At 37.7% G+C, this 17,916-nt stretch overlaps 1 protein-coding gene across 5 annotated transcripts in view; it reads left to right on the top strand.

The window, feature by feature from the left end:
- Window positions 1–964: 964 nt before the first annotated feature.
- NOL4 (nucleolar protein 4) overlaps window positions 965–17,916 on the top strand; it is a gene marked incomplete at both ends in the record, with an annotated part of 392,149 nt that continues 375,197 nt past the window's right edge. For all 5 annotated transcript variants that reach the window (XM_082668191.1, XM_082668190.1, XM_082668188.1 and 2 more), the window contains one exon: window positions 965–1,225. In XM_082668191.1, coding sequence (XP_082524317.1) covers window positions 965–1,225 — 261 coding nt within the window. The remainder of the gene's footprint in view (window positions 1,226–17,916) is intronic.

Genomic DNA, 17,916 nt, shown 5'->3' with positions numbered 1-17,916 from the left:
ACTTCTATGCCTTGTACCCAGTTCGCCAGAGACCAGAGTCCTGTCTGGGGACCCCATCATTATCCGGGAGACCCGCCGCCAGCGGCCTGCCTTCGTTTACCCACATCCCCCTGGAACGGATATCTGTTTGGGGTACCACAGGCTATCCTATAGAACTATGGCCAAATCTTCGTGAATGCTTTGCTAATTCTGGGACTTAACTCCTGGAACCTACCTCCGGGACTGGAATTTAGCCTAAATGCATCTGAAGAAATGACATTGTATGCCGCTTTAAAAATACCTTAAAAAATTTCCTGTGTAGCAGGATTTGATAGGTTTAACAACATGACAGGTAAGAACTTTCTCTCTTTCTAGTCCCTGAACGCCCCACGCAGGGAAAGGCCGAAGCGGAACAGGACCCTGGAGCGCGCTCTCAGGCGCTCGGCCGGGCAGCTGCTTTTGAGAGAGGCGCAGCCCTCGCTCCTGGACCGTGGGGCCGGAGGCTGGGGAAGCTTCTGGGGCTCGCGCGGGGAGGCGGCGCTGCGCTCCACCTGCCTGCCCCGGACACAGCCCCGGGCGAGGCGTCGAGGGACCACCTCAAGTCAATAGTGGGTTTTTGATAAACCAAGGAATGGGATTTTAATTATTCAAAACCCAGCTCCTCCGGGCCAGATGCTGTTAGGATGGTCCTACTCCTACAGTATTAAAGAGACCCATCACTAAGAAGACGAGAAAAGCGTCCAAGACATCCGTCGCAATTACGAACGAACCAGAGACTTGGTAGCACAGGGCATTGATCGCTGGTGCCCAACCGACCCTCCTCCCCACTCCCCATTCCCCCCCCACACACACCCGAGGCAGGCTCTGGCGGCGGCCGGGACCTCGCGTCCCTACATCGTGGCGGGAGCTGCATTTTTCATGAGCCCGGGGTGAACAGGTGCGAAGTGCGCTGGGAGCATCCGGCCGGCGGCCGGGAGCAGGGAACATGGAGAGTGAGCGCGACATGTACCGCCAGTTCCAGGACTGGTGCCTCAGGACTTACGGGGACTCAGGCAAGACCAAGACGGTGACCCGTAAAAAATACGAGCGGATCGTCCAGCTCCTCAACGGCTGCGAGTCGAGCTCCACGGACAACGCCAAATTTAAATTCTGGGTCAAATCGAAGGGTTTCCAGCTGGGCCAGCCGGACGAGGTCCGCGGGGGCGGCGGCGCAAAGCAAGTGCTCTACGTGCCGGTCAAGACCACGGTGAGTGACTCGCCTTCCTCTGTTATTCGTCTGCCCGAGCAGCCCGGCGCTGGGGGGGTGGGGGAGAAAGGGGGAGCCGTGAGCCACCGTTGGCTCGTTTGCCCCTACCCTTCTCAACCCCCTCCCCAAGTCGTCCCCAGTCGCGTGAGCCAGGCGCGTTTCCCCCAACGTGGAGTCTTTGTGGTCCTTTATTTTAAAGCGGCAGCGCACCTTCAGAGCGCGCAGCCCTCCTGGCCTCCGGGCTCCCGGATCCGCTGCTGGAGCTTCCATCCCCTGGTCGGGCGGCGTCCCGCGTCCTCGGGCTGGGCCATTGTCCCACGTCCTTCGCTGGGCGCCTGGCGCGTGTCCCGCCTTCGCCACCGCTCATAAAGGCCACGCTGGAACCCCAGACGCACGCTCTGATAATAGACGATTCTGATCGATAGTCTACAGTGTCTCCTTATTGGCACAAAGCCCAAACGTGGCGCTGGTCGTGGATGTGGGCTTTTCCCCCGGACACTATCAGGTTTTATTGTTAGACCGCCGCTATTGGGAGACACCGGGCTGTCCGATCGCCTTTATCACTCCCGGAGATCTTACCACGACTATTTAGATTGTAGATAAGGTCCTGGAGATTCCTCCTCCTATTTCCCCCATTCCCTTCCTCACTTCCCCCTTTCACAAATAAAGCCGCAGCTACATGATGAACAACAAAGCGAGATGGGTTTGGGCGCAGTCAAGTGGTGTACGTATTTGTTCCTTATTCTGGGATGGCTGTAGTCTCATGGCCACAAAGCTCTAAGCCCAGGCGCTGGCATTGAGAGCTCAGTATACCTCAGCCTACTAGGCAGGAGCCTGTGAGGCTGGGGAGCGGCGGCAGCGTCAATTTCCTTTTTAAGGAGATGGGAATTGTGGGCTACAAGTAGGATTGCAGATCAGATCCGTAAGACCTCTTTCTTCATCATGCTAGGTGGGTACTCGTCTGGAGTAGGGGTGGGGGAGGGTATCTGGCATCCTGTACATTTTTGCCTCGCTTTCGGGTTTCTTGAGCATTTGCTCCTTTTCCTCCCTTCCTTACTGGCCACTGTTTCTCGTGCAGTATTCCTGGAGGATGCTAGAAACGAGATGCCTTGAAAGCTATTCTTCTCTATCAAACGGAGGTATATTCAATTGGAAATATGTGCATGAAAGGTTTTTCAAAGGATTATTTGGAGGACTCTTTTATGTTTGGAAAGCAGTTTATGGTTTCTTGAGATTAATTAGGGGTAGTTGTTTGAAGGGAGTATATTTCTCTCGAAATTTATATGGAAAATGGGACATGGAAATAAAGGTGAAATGGAAACACACATAAAAGTTCTGATGTTTTTTAAAAAAATGTACCATTGTTGGAAGGTTTCTAGAAGGTCGATCTATAAATGCAGCCTTCTCTTTTAACATGTGGCATTGCTAAAGACAATGGTGAGATTGCTTTACTAAGTAATGAGCATGGATGAACTGAGGTTTCTTTACATCTGGATGAGCCAGAAGTCTGTCACAGAGAATGAAGTGCTTTGATTCATTTGCATTGGGAGTAACATGAAGAACCTGATTTAAAAAAATAACTTACTGGTAGACAAAGTAAATTAGAATTCACAGCATGTGAATATATTTTCCTTTGGGCAATACGGGGCTAATTGATGAATATAATAATCATTGAAGATATATTTACCTGAATATTATTTAATAATTCTGTGTCTTTTTAAATTGCTAGCTTGGGAGTTTGCTTTTCATTTTTTTATGTTATGCTTAGGCACCTCTGTTTACGTGTCAGATAGCTTCACTTGTGTATTGCACCAGTGAGTCTATACTTGCATGGATTTTGTTACATCCACTGTATGTATAAACAGGTGTGCCTTTTTAAAACATTGATTCAAAATTCTAACGTAAATTCTGTAATGGTTCTAGAGGCGCTAAGATAAACATGGATGCCAGTAATTCAAACCAGCATTCACATGCTCAGATACCATATTTTCATTGAAAAATTAATGCAGAGTTGTTAAAGAACTGCTGCTAAGACATCTAATATAGAGTAACAACTCCAGGGTTAATAATAAAGTAACACGTGTGTCTCTTTTCAGTAAGGATTCCATATAGTTAGGGGAGAAAATGTAACCCTTCAGGTGATGTTCTTGGATAATGGTTTCCCGTGTAGTATTTAAGAGCTCTGATCTTCATTCAGACCCGTTTGGAAATGTTGCAGATGTTTTTAATTCATGAACTTTCCTATTGCTGTTTATGAAATTTTTATGCTGCTCCTGACATAGAATTATAGGCTCCTCCTTCTCTGAGAGGCAGCCAATCATCATTTCAATGAGTTAAAAAATAAAGATCCCCTTTTATCATGTGTTTCCCCACATCTCAAAATATTTTTCCTTAAAAATATGTTTTTTCTTTATGATAACAGGAGTGCAGTCACCAGAAAGACAAAGAATATCTTTGTCTTTTCATTCAAAGGCATATATCGGTTGAAAGAAAGTACTGTATTTGAATGGTATTTTCAAGTAGACTAAGAATCATGCTAGCTTTTTGAGGCATGAAGGTTCATGGCTGGCTTTGCTGTCATTGAGAGAGATTTGCGCCTGGTGTTTCAGTAACCCACTGTTGCCGGTAATTAGACATCATTACTACTGCAAAAAGGGAAAGAGAGAAGGGGAGAGGGCAGGCTGGGGCTAATTAACTTCTTGTGTTTAATGAAAGAAAGGGAGACTGATAGCAACTGGGAGGTCGGACTAGAAGAGAGCAGACACCACACAGACTTAACTGAAACAGGACTATCTTTCAGTCTGAAAGAAGCTTGGTTCTGCCTCTTGTTTTTCCAAAATAACGTATGTAGGTTTGCAAATACTTTCCCCCCTGAAGCCTAGATATAACTGATGATAAAATCAAGCAAGTGACAACTGACTTAAAAATGTGGAAGATTGGAGAAGATAAACATGCCCTTTAATATTTGTCCTGGCCATGCCTAAAACTGAGGAGACATATCTGTCACTGTTTAGATTACTGTGTGGCTGAGGAGATACTGTTTGGTCACCAAGCAACAATATCCTGCAACTCAGCCATTTTAGGTCTGGAGTGGGAATGTGTGTGTGCACGTGCGCGCGTACACACACACATATGTAAGGTTTGCTGAGCATTGCATCTAAGTTCTTTTCCACGCTACCACTATTATTTTTATGTTCCTTCATTAAAGGTGTGAGAAATAATTTAGAAGTATGAAATTATGAATAACTTAAAAACAGTTCTGAAAAAGATATAGCAAATGCCTGACATTGATTAGGAAAAAAATGTTTAATCAGTGACCGTTTAAAATTAGCATTACTATGGTTACTCTATTTTATGTCTTTGATAGTTCTAGTTTAGTTTGTTTTTAGAAGCTTTGCATCCTCATTGACATTTTGTTTCTGGCAACATTAGTTGAAACATCACATTTAAAATGTAAAACACCAGAGCACATTCTACCACTTGATATTAGGAAAGGTAAACTTAGAAAAGAACCAGAAATTTCATTACAACTTTTCGTTAGTAATATTGTTAATGTGTTAACGTCGTTTTTTTTGTTGTTGTTTTTTGCGGTACGCGGGCCTCGCACTGCTGTGGCCTCTCCCGTTGCGGAGCACAGGCTCAGCGGCCATGGCTCATGGGCCCAGCCGCTCTGTGGCATGTGGGATCTTCCCGGACCGGGGCACGAACCCGTGTCCCCTGCATCAGCAGGCGGACTCCCAACCACTGCGCCACCAGGGAAGCTGCTAACGTGTATTTTTTAAAAAGTCGACTGCATTGTATAAAACATTAGGAAATTCAGTAAACTCACATTTCTTTTTTTTTTTTTTTCAGTCTTAAGAAAACAAGGTAATGAATATCCAAACTGTAAAATCAAATAATGTGAGCAGTGCTTTTCTTGACCTGTATTTGTAGGAACAGACACTTTGGCTTAATTTTTTTTTTACCATTCATGTGTCTTTTTCCCCTTTATTTATTCCACTAGGAAACATAAATGAATCTTTCATCCAGAAAAGAAAATGCATTATCTCTAGTTATGTCATTTCAAAATGATGATTTATTCAGTTCTGCAATTTGTAGCCTCAAATTTCATATTTTCTTGCTGTGTATACTACTAATTGATTATTGTACAGTGATTAGAATGAATATTCATGGACGGGTTCATAACCAGTTACTGTTTTTTTAGTTCTCTATGGTTTTTTGTTAATTTTTATACCACGTCAGAGTGAAGGCAATAGTACGTAAGGAGTCTGTATACATTTCCACTTGGCCTAACCCCATGCCTGAGGCACACATCATATGTATTGGGCCTTGATCTGGAATTTGCTATAGAAATTATAGAAAACAAAGCTGAGGGACATGCCAGCTATACATGATGATACTTTGTAACTCTGACACAGAGACAAATCATAATAGTAGTCACTGAGATATGAGCAATTTTTTGCTTATCTCTTAATACTTCCATACTAGTGGGAATTGCTATTGATGACCAATGCATTTTTTTTCTTCATTTAAGTATTTTGGGACACTCTCTACCATAGGTCTCTGGTGGGGGGAGGGTTAAAGAGATCCCAAGTATGATTCTCAGCATTGTGGTTTATAAGCTGACTTAAGTGGTTCCTTGTGGTTTGTTGGGAGGGATAAGTCATCCATGACAAGTCCCTAGCACAGAGCCTCCTTAAGTCTCTCAGGGAATGTGGGTACCTTTACTAGAGGCCAGTTGGCCGTGAGGATTAAGGGGCAAAGGGCTTGTAGAGATAACCCCCCTGAATTTTTTTTTTTTTTTTTTTTTTTTGGTACGCGGGCCTCTCACTGTTGTGGCCTCTCCCGTTGCGGAGCACAGGCTCCGGACGCGCAGGCTCAGCGGCCACGGCCCACAGGCCCAGCCGCTCAGCGGTACGGGGAATCCTCCCGGACCGGGGCACGAACCCGTGTCCCCTGCATCGGCAGGCGGACTCTCAACCACTGCGCCACCAGGGAAGCCCTCCCCTGAATTTTAAGAGGAAATCAGACCCTCTTAGTATATGAGGACTATCCCACACTTACTTCCGAAGACACCAGCCCTTGACTTTTCCATTGGTTCTTCCTTGTCTTGCTAGTAACTATAGTGGAGGTGAGGGGCAAGACTCGGCACTCATATATATTTTCTCTAGAAACCTCCTGAGCCAGCAGAGATTCTGCTTGTCAAGATTTTAACTCTAGACTTTTTGCGTAGGATAAAGGAAAGATGAGGAAGGAAATTCAGGGATGTGGCAACAGAACTTCCAAAGTTTCCATCTCCATGTCAAGATCATAAAGACCTTTCACTAATAGCTGTTGTACTTGCCAAGACTTTTTATATCTAACTGGGAAAATTAAAGTGAATCTAATGTGTTTTAGGTTACGTTTATTTTCATAGTCCTGGGATAACAAGATAACATGGATGGCATGGATGGCAGGAAACATGTTATAGTGGGCAGGGTATAGATTTTAGAGCAAGATTTAAATCCTGGATTTGACATTTATTGAACCTGTTAATTAGGGGAAGTTTCTTAACTAAAGACACAGTTTCTTCTTTGTAAATTTACATAATATTACTTGCCTAATTAGTTTGGGATAGGAATTAATAATCATAATTCATACTTCCTAAACATAGAGCATATATAGCATATGCCTGGCACATAGTAAATACTATAAAAACAGAAGATGTTCTAAGTATTAACAAAGCAAGAACACCATGATGTAATTATAATTTGTGTTCTGAAGTAAAAATCACACTGTAACAGAGTTAAAATACAAGATACATATATATATATGTATTAATGTGTTTTTCACATATTTATTCTGCCTACTCCATTTTTAGAAAATAAAAATGACTTTGTCTTTTTAAAAGTGATACATTCTCATTATTTCAAAAATCTAAGGGAAAAGGAAAAAAATGCTAAAAATTCATGCTAATCTCCTGCCCAGGTATAACCACCATTAGCTAATTTTGAACATGATTATAGATGTCCCTCTAAACATATATGCCAAAAGAAGATGAGACATATTGATTGATAGTGATACTGTATATGGACGAGGAAAAGTAATTTTCTGAAACTAGTATGATAATTATATGCTAATTTAAGTAAGAAGAATAAAATATAATATTACCAAAATACAACAAAAGAAAAAGAAATACACAAAATTCAAAAAATTGCTAATAAAGGCTTCTTCACAGAGGTATTTATTCCTAAAATTAATAGAAAAGATTAAGAAAAACATTGAGAGTGAATTACATTTATTTTTTAACTACAGACTTCAGTTTTATACCATATAATTGACTTTCTCCAATGGTAGGTAAGAGACAAATATATTTTCACTTCTCACCTCCTTATTACTACCTCCCTGTGTATAATCGATTACATTGATTATATTATAATTGTTATATATCTGATTTTATTATATCAGTTATATTATCTAATTGCTTTTACTCTCAAGGTTTTTTATATTTATGTTATAGTACGTAATTTGCTTCTTACAATTATTGATATTTTCCTTTGCTGTACTTAAATGCTTATCATCCATTCTTTTACCTGGTTTTCTTTACTTCTAAATTCTTTAATTCATCAGTTGATTGTGATTCCTGATCATCTTTTTTTTTTTTCCTATAGAAGAGTTCCTCTGTTCTATTCTTTAAGGTTTATATGCAATTGAAAATATTTGTCCTTTGTCTTTGTACCTAAAGAGCAACCTTAGCTAGGTGTCATTTCTTCATTTCACTCTTTCCACCAGACATTATAGATAGTGTGTTAGCTCTGTTAAAATCTAAGGCAAACCTGTTTTCCAGATTTTATGGATTGTTTACTCAGGCATCCTTGAAATTAAATAATTTCACTAAGGTATGTCTTGAATTCCTTTTCTCACTCTTTCTTTCTCCTGAGTAATGATACTCATGTCCATGGCTTCAGTTGTGTCTCTGTTCTGGGGACTTACTGCACATCTTCTGGGGTTCAGATCTGTGTTTTGGGTTTTCTACTAGATGTTTCCATCAAGATATTCCAAAGCACCTAAAATTAAACAAATTCAAAAATGAATTTCTCTTCTCTCCATTCCCCCATCCTAGGTCCTCCAAGCTGACCTCTTTCAAAAAAGAAAATTCTTAAAAAAATTTTTTTCCATGGATGGCAACACAATTTGCTTACCTATCCAAGTGAAAAATCTGTCTGATACGCTTGATTTCTCCCTTTTCTTCCCTCCTTATAGTCAGTACTTGACAGTGTATTGTTGATTCTACCAACTTAATATCTCTTGAATTGACCAACCATACTCTTACCACACCATACCATGCAGTATGTCTATTGCTTGATAATTTGGTAATTTTTCCAAAACCTGTTTTGAAGGAAGGGAGTGCGCAATGTGTAAGACCTCACTAGTGCTCAGTATTAATGGAATAAATGAAAATCACCTCCCAGCCCACTACCACAGATGGGAACTTCTTATTTACCACCACACAACTAGTTTTATAGCCATACTGGGAACTCTTTTTAAAAAAAATTATAATTATTTTTTTAAATTGTGGTAAAAAACACATAATATATATTTTCCATTTTTACACGTATAAGTGTATGGTGCAATAGTATATGTACATTGTTGTGCAACAGATCTCCAGAACTTTTTCATCTTGTAAAACTGAAACTCTAGACCCAATAAACAACAATTTCCCTTTTGCCCTTCCCTCCAGCCCCTGGTAACCACCACTCTACTTTCTGTTTCCGTGAATCTGATTACTTTTGATACCTCATATAAGTGGAACTACTCAATGTTTGTCTTTTTGTGATTGATTATCTCACTTAGCATAATGTCCTCAATATTCATCCATGTTAAAGTGTGTGACAGGATTTCCTTCCTTTTAAAGGCTGAATAACTTGCTATTGTATGTATTTACCACATTTTGTTTATTCATCTGTCAATGGACATTGGGTTGCTTCCACCTTTGTCTGTTGAAAATAGTGCTGCTATGAAAATGGGTGTGTGAAGGATGTCCCTTCAAGACCCTGCTTTCAATTCTTTTGGATGTATACCCACAAGTGGGATTGCTGGATCACATAGTAGTTCTATTTTTAATTTTTTCAGGAACTTCCATACTGTTTTCCTTAACAGTTATACCATCTTATAGTCCCACCAACAGGGCACAAGGATGGGCTCTTTTTAAGGCTGAGAAACTAGTGACTTTGCTTGTCATCTAGAGTTCTTTAACAAGCATGTTTTTTCTTTAGGCAATAGCAAGTATTGAATGTAATGATTAATAATAATGTTATAATAATGCTTTACATTTATCAAGTTCTTAATATATATTGGTTAAAGATTGGGCTAATACCTTTAAAAAAAGTCCCCTTTAATATTCACAATAGTCCTACAGTATGAACACTTTTCATTACATACTTGAGAAAATTGTGGTTTCAGTTAAGATAACTTTCTAAAGTCACACAGCTTCTAAGTGTTAGAACTGGGATAAGAAACTATTTCAGTGGGATTCCAAAGTCCTTGCTTTGGTCTCCAAACTTTTAAAATAATGCATTCCAATAATTAAAAAAATTAAATATTCCCCCAGTATGTGTATTTTTATAAATTACATATAGTTCTGTATCAATAGTTAACAGATAACACATGTTCAAAAATATATATAAGGCTGATATTAAATAGATATAAACATATATTTTTTCTTCATCTCAGTAGGTCATCTCTTGCGTTCCCTGGGGTGTGCACATGCCAATTTGGAGACAATTACTCTAATTCCTAGTACAGTGTTGCTTCACAGTAAATCACTTTGGTTAAGACCTTACACTTCAGCTAAAATATCACCTCCTCTCTTACAGGGTGGGGTGCCTCTGTACTTAATCAACACAATATTAAAATAATTTCTTAGCCATTCAAATCCATGACACCCATAAAACAGTTATACACTTTTGCTGTTGGTTTGGTTGAGGTGAGAGTTTATTTCATCAAAGGCAAGTTGCGGAGATGGTACACAATCAAGAATAGCTGAAGTGAGGGTACAGTGAAAGTTGAAGTTGGAAAAGTAGGCTGGGACAAAATCATGGGAAACCTCTACTGCCATGTTAAAAAGTTTGACCTTCATTCTATAGGGAATGGCAGCTACCAAGTGTTTGAGCAGGGATGTTATGATTTAGGTCTTATAGGTAGGGACTTGAGGTCTCTCCTTGGTTCATGCTGCAGAATATAAATCAGATGAATAAAAGTTAGTTTCTTTGGTTCAATATATTGTTTGAAATATTATAGTTATAAATAAATGTTATACAGTTATTGAAATCAAATTATCAAGCAGTAACTCAATATAATACAATAGCTTGATATTGTTGTGTAATTGAATCATGCTGTACAAAATTTCAAATTTGTTAATTCCAATAAAATGTTAAAAATAGGATTTGTGAAATATAAGAAAAAATAGATTTAAAGGCATTTAAAAGGAATACGGATCAAATCATCTTATAATAAACTGTTTTGTTTTTGGAGTTGAGGAGAAGTAATTTTTGACCTCTTAGTTGTTACTACATCCACAACTACAAAGATTTCCCAGAGAAATCCTTCTAAAAACCCAGGGGAGATCGATACAGAATACTTATTTAAGCACAGGCCTTTTCAAAGTAAAGTTACTGTTTCAAATATTGCTTAGAATATGGAGTTTTATACTTTAAGGCAGTATTCTAAATCTTACTCCAAGTTGTTTCTTGCTCAGATTTCTGTGATTTTAAATCCACATGCCAGTCTCTGCCACTAAGCGTCTTCCCTATGATTCTTCAATTTTTGTATACTGTGGTAGGCAGGATTCTAAGATAATTCCCCAATAACCCTCACACTTGTTTAATTCCCTTCCCTTTGAGTGTGGGTGGAACCTGTGGATATGATGAGCTATCACTCCCATGATTATGTTATGTTATATGGCACAGTTAGCTTGAAGAAGGGGGGCTCTTTCAGGTGGGTCTGACTTAATCACATTAACGTTTTAAAAGCAGAGTTTTTTCCCCTGGCTTATAGCAGAAGTAGAGAGTTTCAAAGTCTGAGATAGATTCAATGTAAGGGAGGTTCTCTATTGCTGAGATGGAGGGGGCCATGTGGTTAAGAGCTGAGAGCAACCTCTAGGAGCTGAGAGCATGCTTTGCCAACAGCTAGCGAAACAATGGGGACCTAAGTCCTACAACCACAAGGAACGGATTCTGGCAACAATCAAAGGAAGCTTGGAAGTGGGTCTTTCCCTAATTGGGCTTCCAAGTAAGAATGCAGCTGTCTGACACTTGATTTCAGCTTTAAGAGAACCTGAGCAGAAGACCCAGTTAAAATGTGCTGGATTTTGGACACACAGAAACTGTGAGATAATAAGTTTGTGAAGTTTTAAACCACCAATTTGCAGTTATATAGCAAAAGAAAACTAATACATAATTTTTTGGTCTAAATTTTCCAAAAAGCATTTGCTCAGTTAAAACAACTTTTTAAAAAGCATATTTGACTAATATTATTTGTGGTTTAAGATACAACTGGGAATAATTTAAATGATATTCTTGCCTAATGTGTTGCCATTTTAATAGTTTTTGATGAGATGGTCCATAATTTAGTGAAATATATAATTTCTAAGAGATCATTTGAAATATTTAATGATTGATCACATTAGGAATATATATATTCCTAATAACATATATGCATATGTATATATATATACACATGTATATTATTTTGATTTTTCTCAACGTTTTTACTTAAAAACTTTTTATTTCATTATCTTCCATCATATATTCCATTATATTCCATTCTGTCTCCTAAATAGAATATGAGGTGGCTTACAGTTTTAGGTTTTTCATGGGAGGATAGAGATAGAGGAGTGCACATATCAAAAGACATTATTATTCATATAATTATATTAATGTATGTTTAAGTATTCCTGAATATATAGAGAAAAATAACAAAATATAGCATCCATTATCATTTATTAGAAATAACTATTCTATAATTTTATTTTTAAATTATTATTTTGTTATAATATTATACCTTATAAAGAAGACCTGCCTAGTATTTGGGGAATATAATATAGAAAATAATATTAATAGGTATATCTTCTTCTGTTAAGATATTAGCTGGAACTGGAAATTATTTTCCCCTCTCTGTTGAGAAGAGAAAATCTTTATTTTGATTTTTTTTCTTTTTTCTCTATCTGAGGTTCATTCAATAGTCTCTTATGTTCCACTCTTCCTAATTTTAATCGAGTATTCATCTGTGCTAGTTATTCTCACAGTTACATAGCTGTTAGAAAACTGCAAGGTTGAGAAGGAGATTCAGAATATAAGTTCAGGAAGTTGGAAAATTCATTTTGCTAATAAGAAAGAATAACTTGTCTTACAGGCAGAGAGTGGGTGTTTTTGTTATTAGTAGGTATTTTCCTTCTTTTTTAAAAGTTAAAATATGTTTTCAGAAAATATTATTTGAATATTTGGGTCTTATATATAAAGATAGTAGTCATTGAAATAAGGTTGGCCAATATTTCTGAAATTATTCTTTTTCTTTTGGTTGGATGCCAGTGTGAGGGGGTACAGAGAGGATACTTATAGGTGAACATGACTGCAGTTGCCAGATGGCTAGAGGGCTTTAGGGGTTTAATCCAGGAACATGGGGCAAAGCTAAGTGACATATATGAGGATCTAATGTCTAGCTTCGTCATAATAACACCATGCTCTAACCAATTGACCTAACTAGATGCGATTTTCAAATCAAGGCTAGATGGCATTTTGCTTGAAAATATAATAAAAGATATCTTAACAGAACTTCACTAACTAGTGAATTAACCAAAACTCTCTCTTCCCAGGGTGTGGACAGATTCATTCACAGTAGTCTACCCTGTAGTTACTTATACCTTGTGCACATAAAATTGAGTTGTGTGCATATTACTGGTTATGTTTTTCCCACATCCTTTTTAGTGAATTTCAATTATTATCATAATTGTGATTTAAATATTTCATAAACTGATGAATTGAGTGCATGAACTTAAATTCAGTGCTTTAGAAAGGCTCAAAATAAATGTTAATTGCTAAAAAACAATTAGGAAAAATAGAGAAAAAAAGAAGAAAACTTAGGTTTCTGCACAGCCTTGATTACTTTACAAGTAATAACTAACTTCTCATTCTACTTTAAAGTAACTGAAACTAGAAGTCATAGACAATGCATTATTGGGGAGCTTATACACTTGGAATGTCAATCAGTAGACCCATACGTAAAGAAGAGATCTTTGTCTTATCATAAATTTAACAAATAATTATATATTAGCATGTATTAAATGAAAATTTGATATTGAAGTGTGTATATATCATCTTCTCTGCCTTCCAACTTTAACTTTGTTTTTTTAGTTATCTATTTTATTTTTAAATTTTGCTTCACAATACTGTGTTAGTTTCTGTTGTACAACAAAGTGAATCAGCCGTATGCATACATATATCCCCATATCTTCTCCCTCTTGCGTCTCCCTCCCACCCTCTCACTCCCACCCCTCTAGGTCATCGCAAAGCACCGAGGTGATCTCCCTGTGCTATGCTGCTGCTTCCCACTAGCTATCTATTTTACGTTTGGTAGTGTATATATGTCAATGCTACTATCACTTTGCCCCAGCTTCCCCCTCCCCACCCCAAGTCCTTAAGTCCATTCTCTATGTCTGTGTCTTTATTCCTGTCCTTCACTTAACTTTTTCTATGTTAAGTGGACAACTTCACAAAGGATAACAAGACCATTATGCACCAATATAGAAAGTTATAATAAGTGGTGTTTGGTCAGCCATGGACATATGAGTTAAGGATACACATACTGGCAGTGCTGATAAAATAATATACTGTCATGATAACGAAGAACTTAGTGCTTCCTGAAGGTATATCCCTATTATGGAAGAAAATGTTTCCATCCAGATGAGCCAAATGACCTAACGTAGTCATGTGAAATTATTATGCCCTCTTTAAACCCATATTTAACAAGCTACCTTTTGATTATTTGGGTTCCCACATGACTAAAGAGAGAATGCACTGGTCAAACTGTTGCCAATGTTGGGAATATTTAAGTTGTATTTCTCAGTATAAGTGAAGTAATTTTAGTTTTTATACTATTATCTCTTGTCAGTTTGGGTGGAGTTCAGAGCCTCTATATCTAATCAACTTATATACACTGAGGAGATCTCCAAAAGAACGTTGGAGAGCTGTTGAGATGGGAAGGGGAAAATGGGTACTAGGGAGGCAACAAAATGAGGTCTGTTATCTGACTCATTTAGAAATCTTCCTTCTAGGCAATCATTCTGTCTTATTTCCAGTTCCCTTGATGTTCTGGTTGCTCTCTTCTGATTAAATTGCTTTCTAAAATATGGTACTTAGCATACTTTATAGGGTTATAATAATAGTTTAATATAACTTTGAATTGTGCTTTTTTCATTTAATTATTATTAAAATTTTCCCAATAGTCTTGATAATTATTTTTATGGCTTTACAAATACCTAATCAAGTATCTATACCATAACTATCTTTTGAAAAATTTATTTAATTAATTTGCCCATTTTTATTTGATTTGATTGAAAGGAAGAGCAACAGAAATTATAAATAGGCTATTTTTCATCTTCTGTAGTCTTTAAAATATATAGGACTCTTGAAAGCAAGAATTATAGCATTGTCTTATGGGGTTTTAAAATCTATGTAGATGTGATACATATAAATATATATAATATACAAAGGATATTCTCTAACCCAAAGATTTAAATTACAAATCAATAAGAGAAAATTATCTGGTAATTCCCCAAGTATTTAAAGATTAGACAACATACTTTTAAGTAATCTATAGGCAAAAGAGGAAATCCCACAGGAAATTAGACAATAGTTTGAACAGAATGAAAATGGTAGTATAGCATATCAAAATTTACAGGATGAACCTAAAGCAAGGCTTTGAGGAAAATTTATGGTGGTAAATGCTTATATTACAAAAGATGAAATGTCTCAAAATAATACTCTAAGCTTCCACCTAAGTAACTAGATAAAAAAGAGCAAATGAAACCCGATGAAAGCAGAAACTTTATTTTAGTTAATTCCTGATAATCTCAGTAAGTCTAAAATACCCCTTTGCCTGGGGTTCTGAGGATTGAGGATGATTCATGTAGTTTCACAGCCTTAGAGTGAGAGGTAGCTGGGCCTTGTTTATCTGTTGATGGTAACGGTATCTGCTGAGATGTACATTTCCCCATTCAATTTACTCCTGTCATGTAGATTGGTAATGTGGTTCACTTTGCTTCTGAATATAGGGAATTTGCAAATACGGGACTTTCTTAGGTATTTTGTTGTCTTATTTTTTGAATTTTATTTATTTTTTTATACAGCAGGTTCTTGTTAGTTATCTATTTTATACATGTTAGTGTATACATGTCAATCCCAATCTCCCAATTCATCCCACCCCCACCCCCCACCCTGCTTTCCCCCCTTGTGTCCATATGTTTGTTCTCTACATCTGTGCCTCTATATCTGCCTTGCAAACTGGTTCATCTGTACCATTTTTCTAGATTCCACATATATGCGTTAGTATATGATATTTGTTTTTCTCTTTCTGACTTGCTTCACTCTGTATGACAGTCTCTAGGTCCATGCATGTCTCTACCAATGACCCAATTTTGTCCCTTTTTATGGCTGAGTAATATTCCATTGTATATATGTACCACATCTTCTTTATCCATTTGTCTATCAATGGGCATTTAGGTTGCTTCCATGACCTGGCTATTGTAAATAGTGCTGCAATGAACATTGTGGTACATGATGCTTTTTGAATTATGGTTTCTCAGGTTATATGCCCAGTAATGGGATTGCTGGGTCATATGGTAGTTCTATTTTTAGTTTTTAAGGAAACTCCATACTGTTCTCCATAGTGGCTGTATCAGTTTACATTCCCACCAACAGTGCAAGAGGGTTCCCTTTTCTCCACACCCTCTCTAGCATTTGTTGTTTGTAGATTTTTCTGATGATGCCCATTCTAAACGGTGTGAAGTGATACGTCATTGTAGTTTTGATGTGCATTTCTCTAATAATTAGTGATGTTGAGAAGCTTTTCATGTGCCTCTTGGCATCTGTATGTCTTCTTTGGAGAAATGTCTATTTACGTCTTCTGCCCATTTTTTGATGGGGTTGTTTGTTTTTTTAATATTGAGCTGCATGAGTGTCTTATTTGATATCATGGGATGAGTTCACCTGCTCTCGGGAACTTGTGAGACTGTCTCACACTAATATGCATCACATTTGTCTGTCTCTGTTCTGTTGCTCACAAACTATGTCAGATGCAGAAAAAGATTTAAAAACAAGCCACCCACCTATTATATTTGGCGTTTCAGGAATTCCCAAAGCTATCTGGGTTTAGCTTCTCAAAACTCTTAGGCTTAGACTTTAGGGAGGCATAGACAGCAGGGAACTTCTCAGGAACTCATGAATATGCAGCTTACATTTTCCTCTGTGTCTGTCTTCACCCACTGAGAGAATTGTTATCTCATAGGAAGTGTGAAATTGTTTATTACTTTTTCAGCATTTATTCAGGTCTGTTTCTTATGGCATACATATTATGTGATGGGTCTCCAGGCTTTAGGTTTCTAAAGCTCCAAAGCTCAGGCTCTTGCAAGTCCAAGTAAACTTTTGAAACTGAAAATCCGAGACTTGAACGTTTTTAAATAATGCGTGTCATCATCACAACCTTTCCCCAGGGGAGTCACTATGGATAGCCCTAACAACCCAATTTGGGGAAAGGAACAAGATACACATAGAAAGTCAAATGGAAGAAATCAGTTAACACTTCAAAAGTTCTAACATATGTTAAGTAAGGAGAGTAAATGATAGCTATTTCACATGGTTATTGTGATGATTAAATGAGTCAATACATATGATTCATCTGTCAGTTTCAGACAACCAAGAATTTAAATATTAATTTTTCCCCTTTTTGTCATCGTCATCTCCTCCTTTTCTCAATAAATACAATGCTGAAGTATCACCTATGCCTAGGGAGAATATAAAGGTGTCTTAGAGTTTATTCATTATGTGAAAAAATTCAGGAAAATAAGATGCTTGAGGAGAAGCTCATGGCTCTAGAATAGAACACAAATGGCCAAGGGAAGGGTAGGGACTGATTTTTTCCTTCATCCGTTCTTTGTCTTACCTATTATCCAGGAGAGAGTTTGACCACAATACATTTTAAAAGTCTCCTCATATAAACCAAATGATTACTTTGAAATATAGTACATATATTCAAAATTATAAAAATCGAAGCATTAGGGAACCACAGAAAACTGAAATGCAAAGTAATTATATAAGACAAGTATTATAAAGAATTTTATTATAAAGATTGCTGTACGGACCAGTGGATTAAAAACGCTCATTGCAGACCACAAGAACTAATCACTGGCTGAGATTATTTTTGATAAAGTCTAGAACTCACTCGCAAGAGATATAGATTCTCCTCTTGTTGCGGAGATCCTGAGAACGAGATCATGTATGAGATTGTGGAGCAATAGGGTGTTATATTTGTGTATTATGTATACACAGATGTAGGTTTTGTTGAGAGACATTTTAGTTCTCAACAAATAGCATTTTTATTGAGTCAGAACTGTACAGAGTGGAGTCAGATGAGGCAGGATGTAATGAGGAGAGGAATAT

This window comes from Grampus griseus, assembly GCF_964374135.1.
Source record: "Grampus griseus genome assembly, chromosome: 12".
NCBI classification, from domain to species: domain Eukaryota; kingdom Metazoa; phylum Chordata; class Mammalia; order Artiodactyla; family Delphinidae; genus Grampus; species Grampus griseus.
Note: the sequence above shows the minus strand (reverse complement) of the source record. Positions and strands in the feature narration are given on the sequence as shown.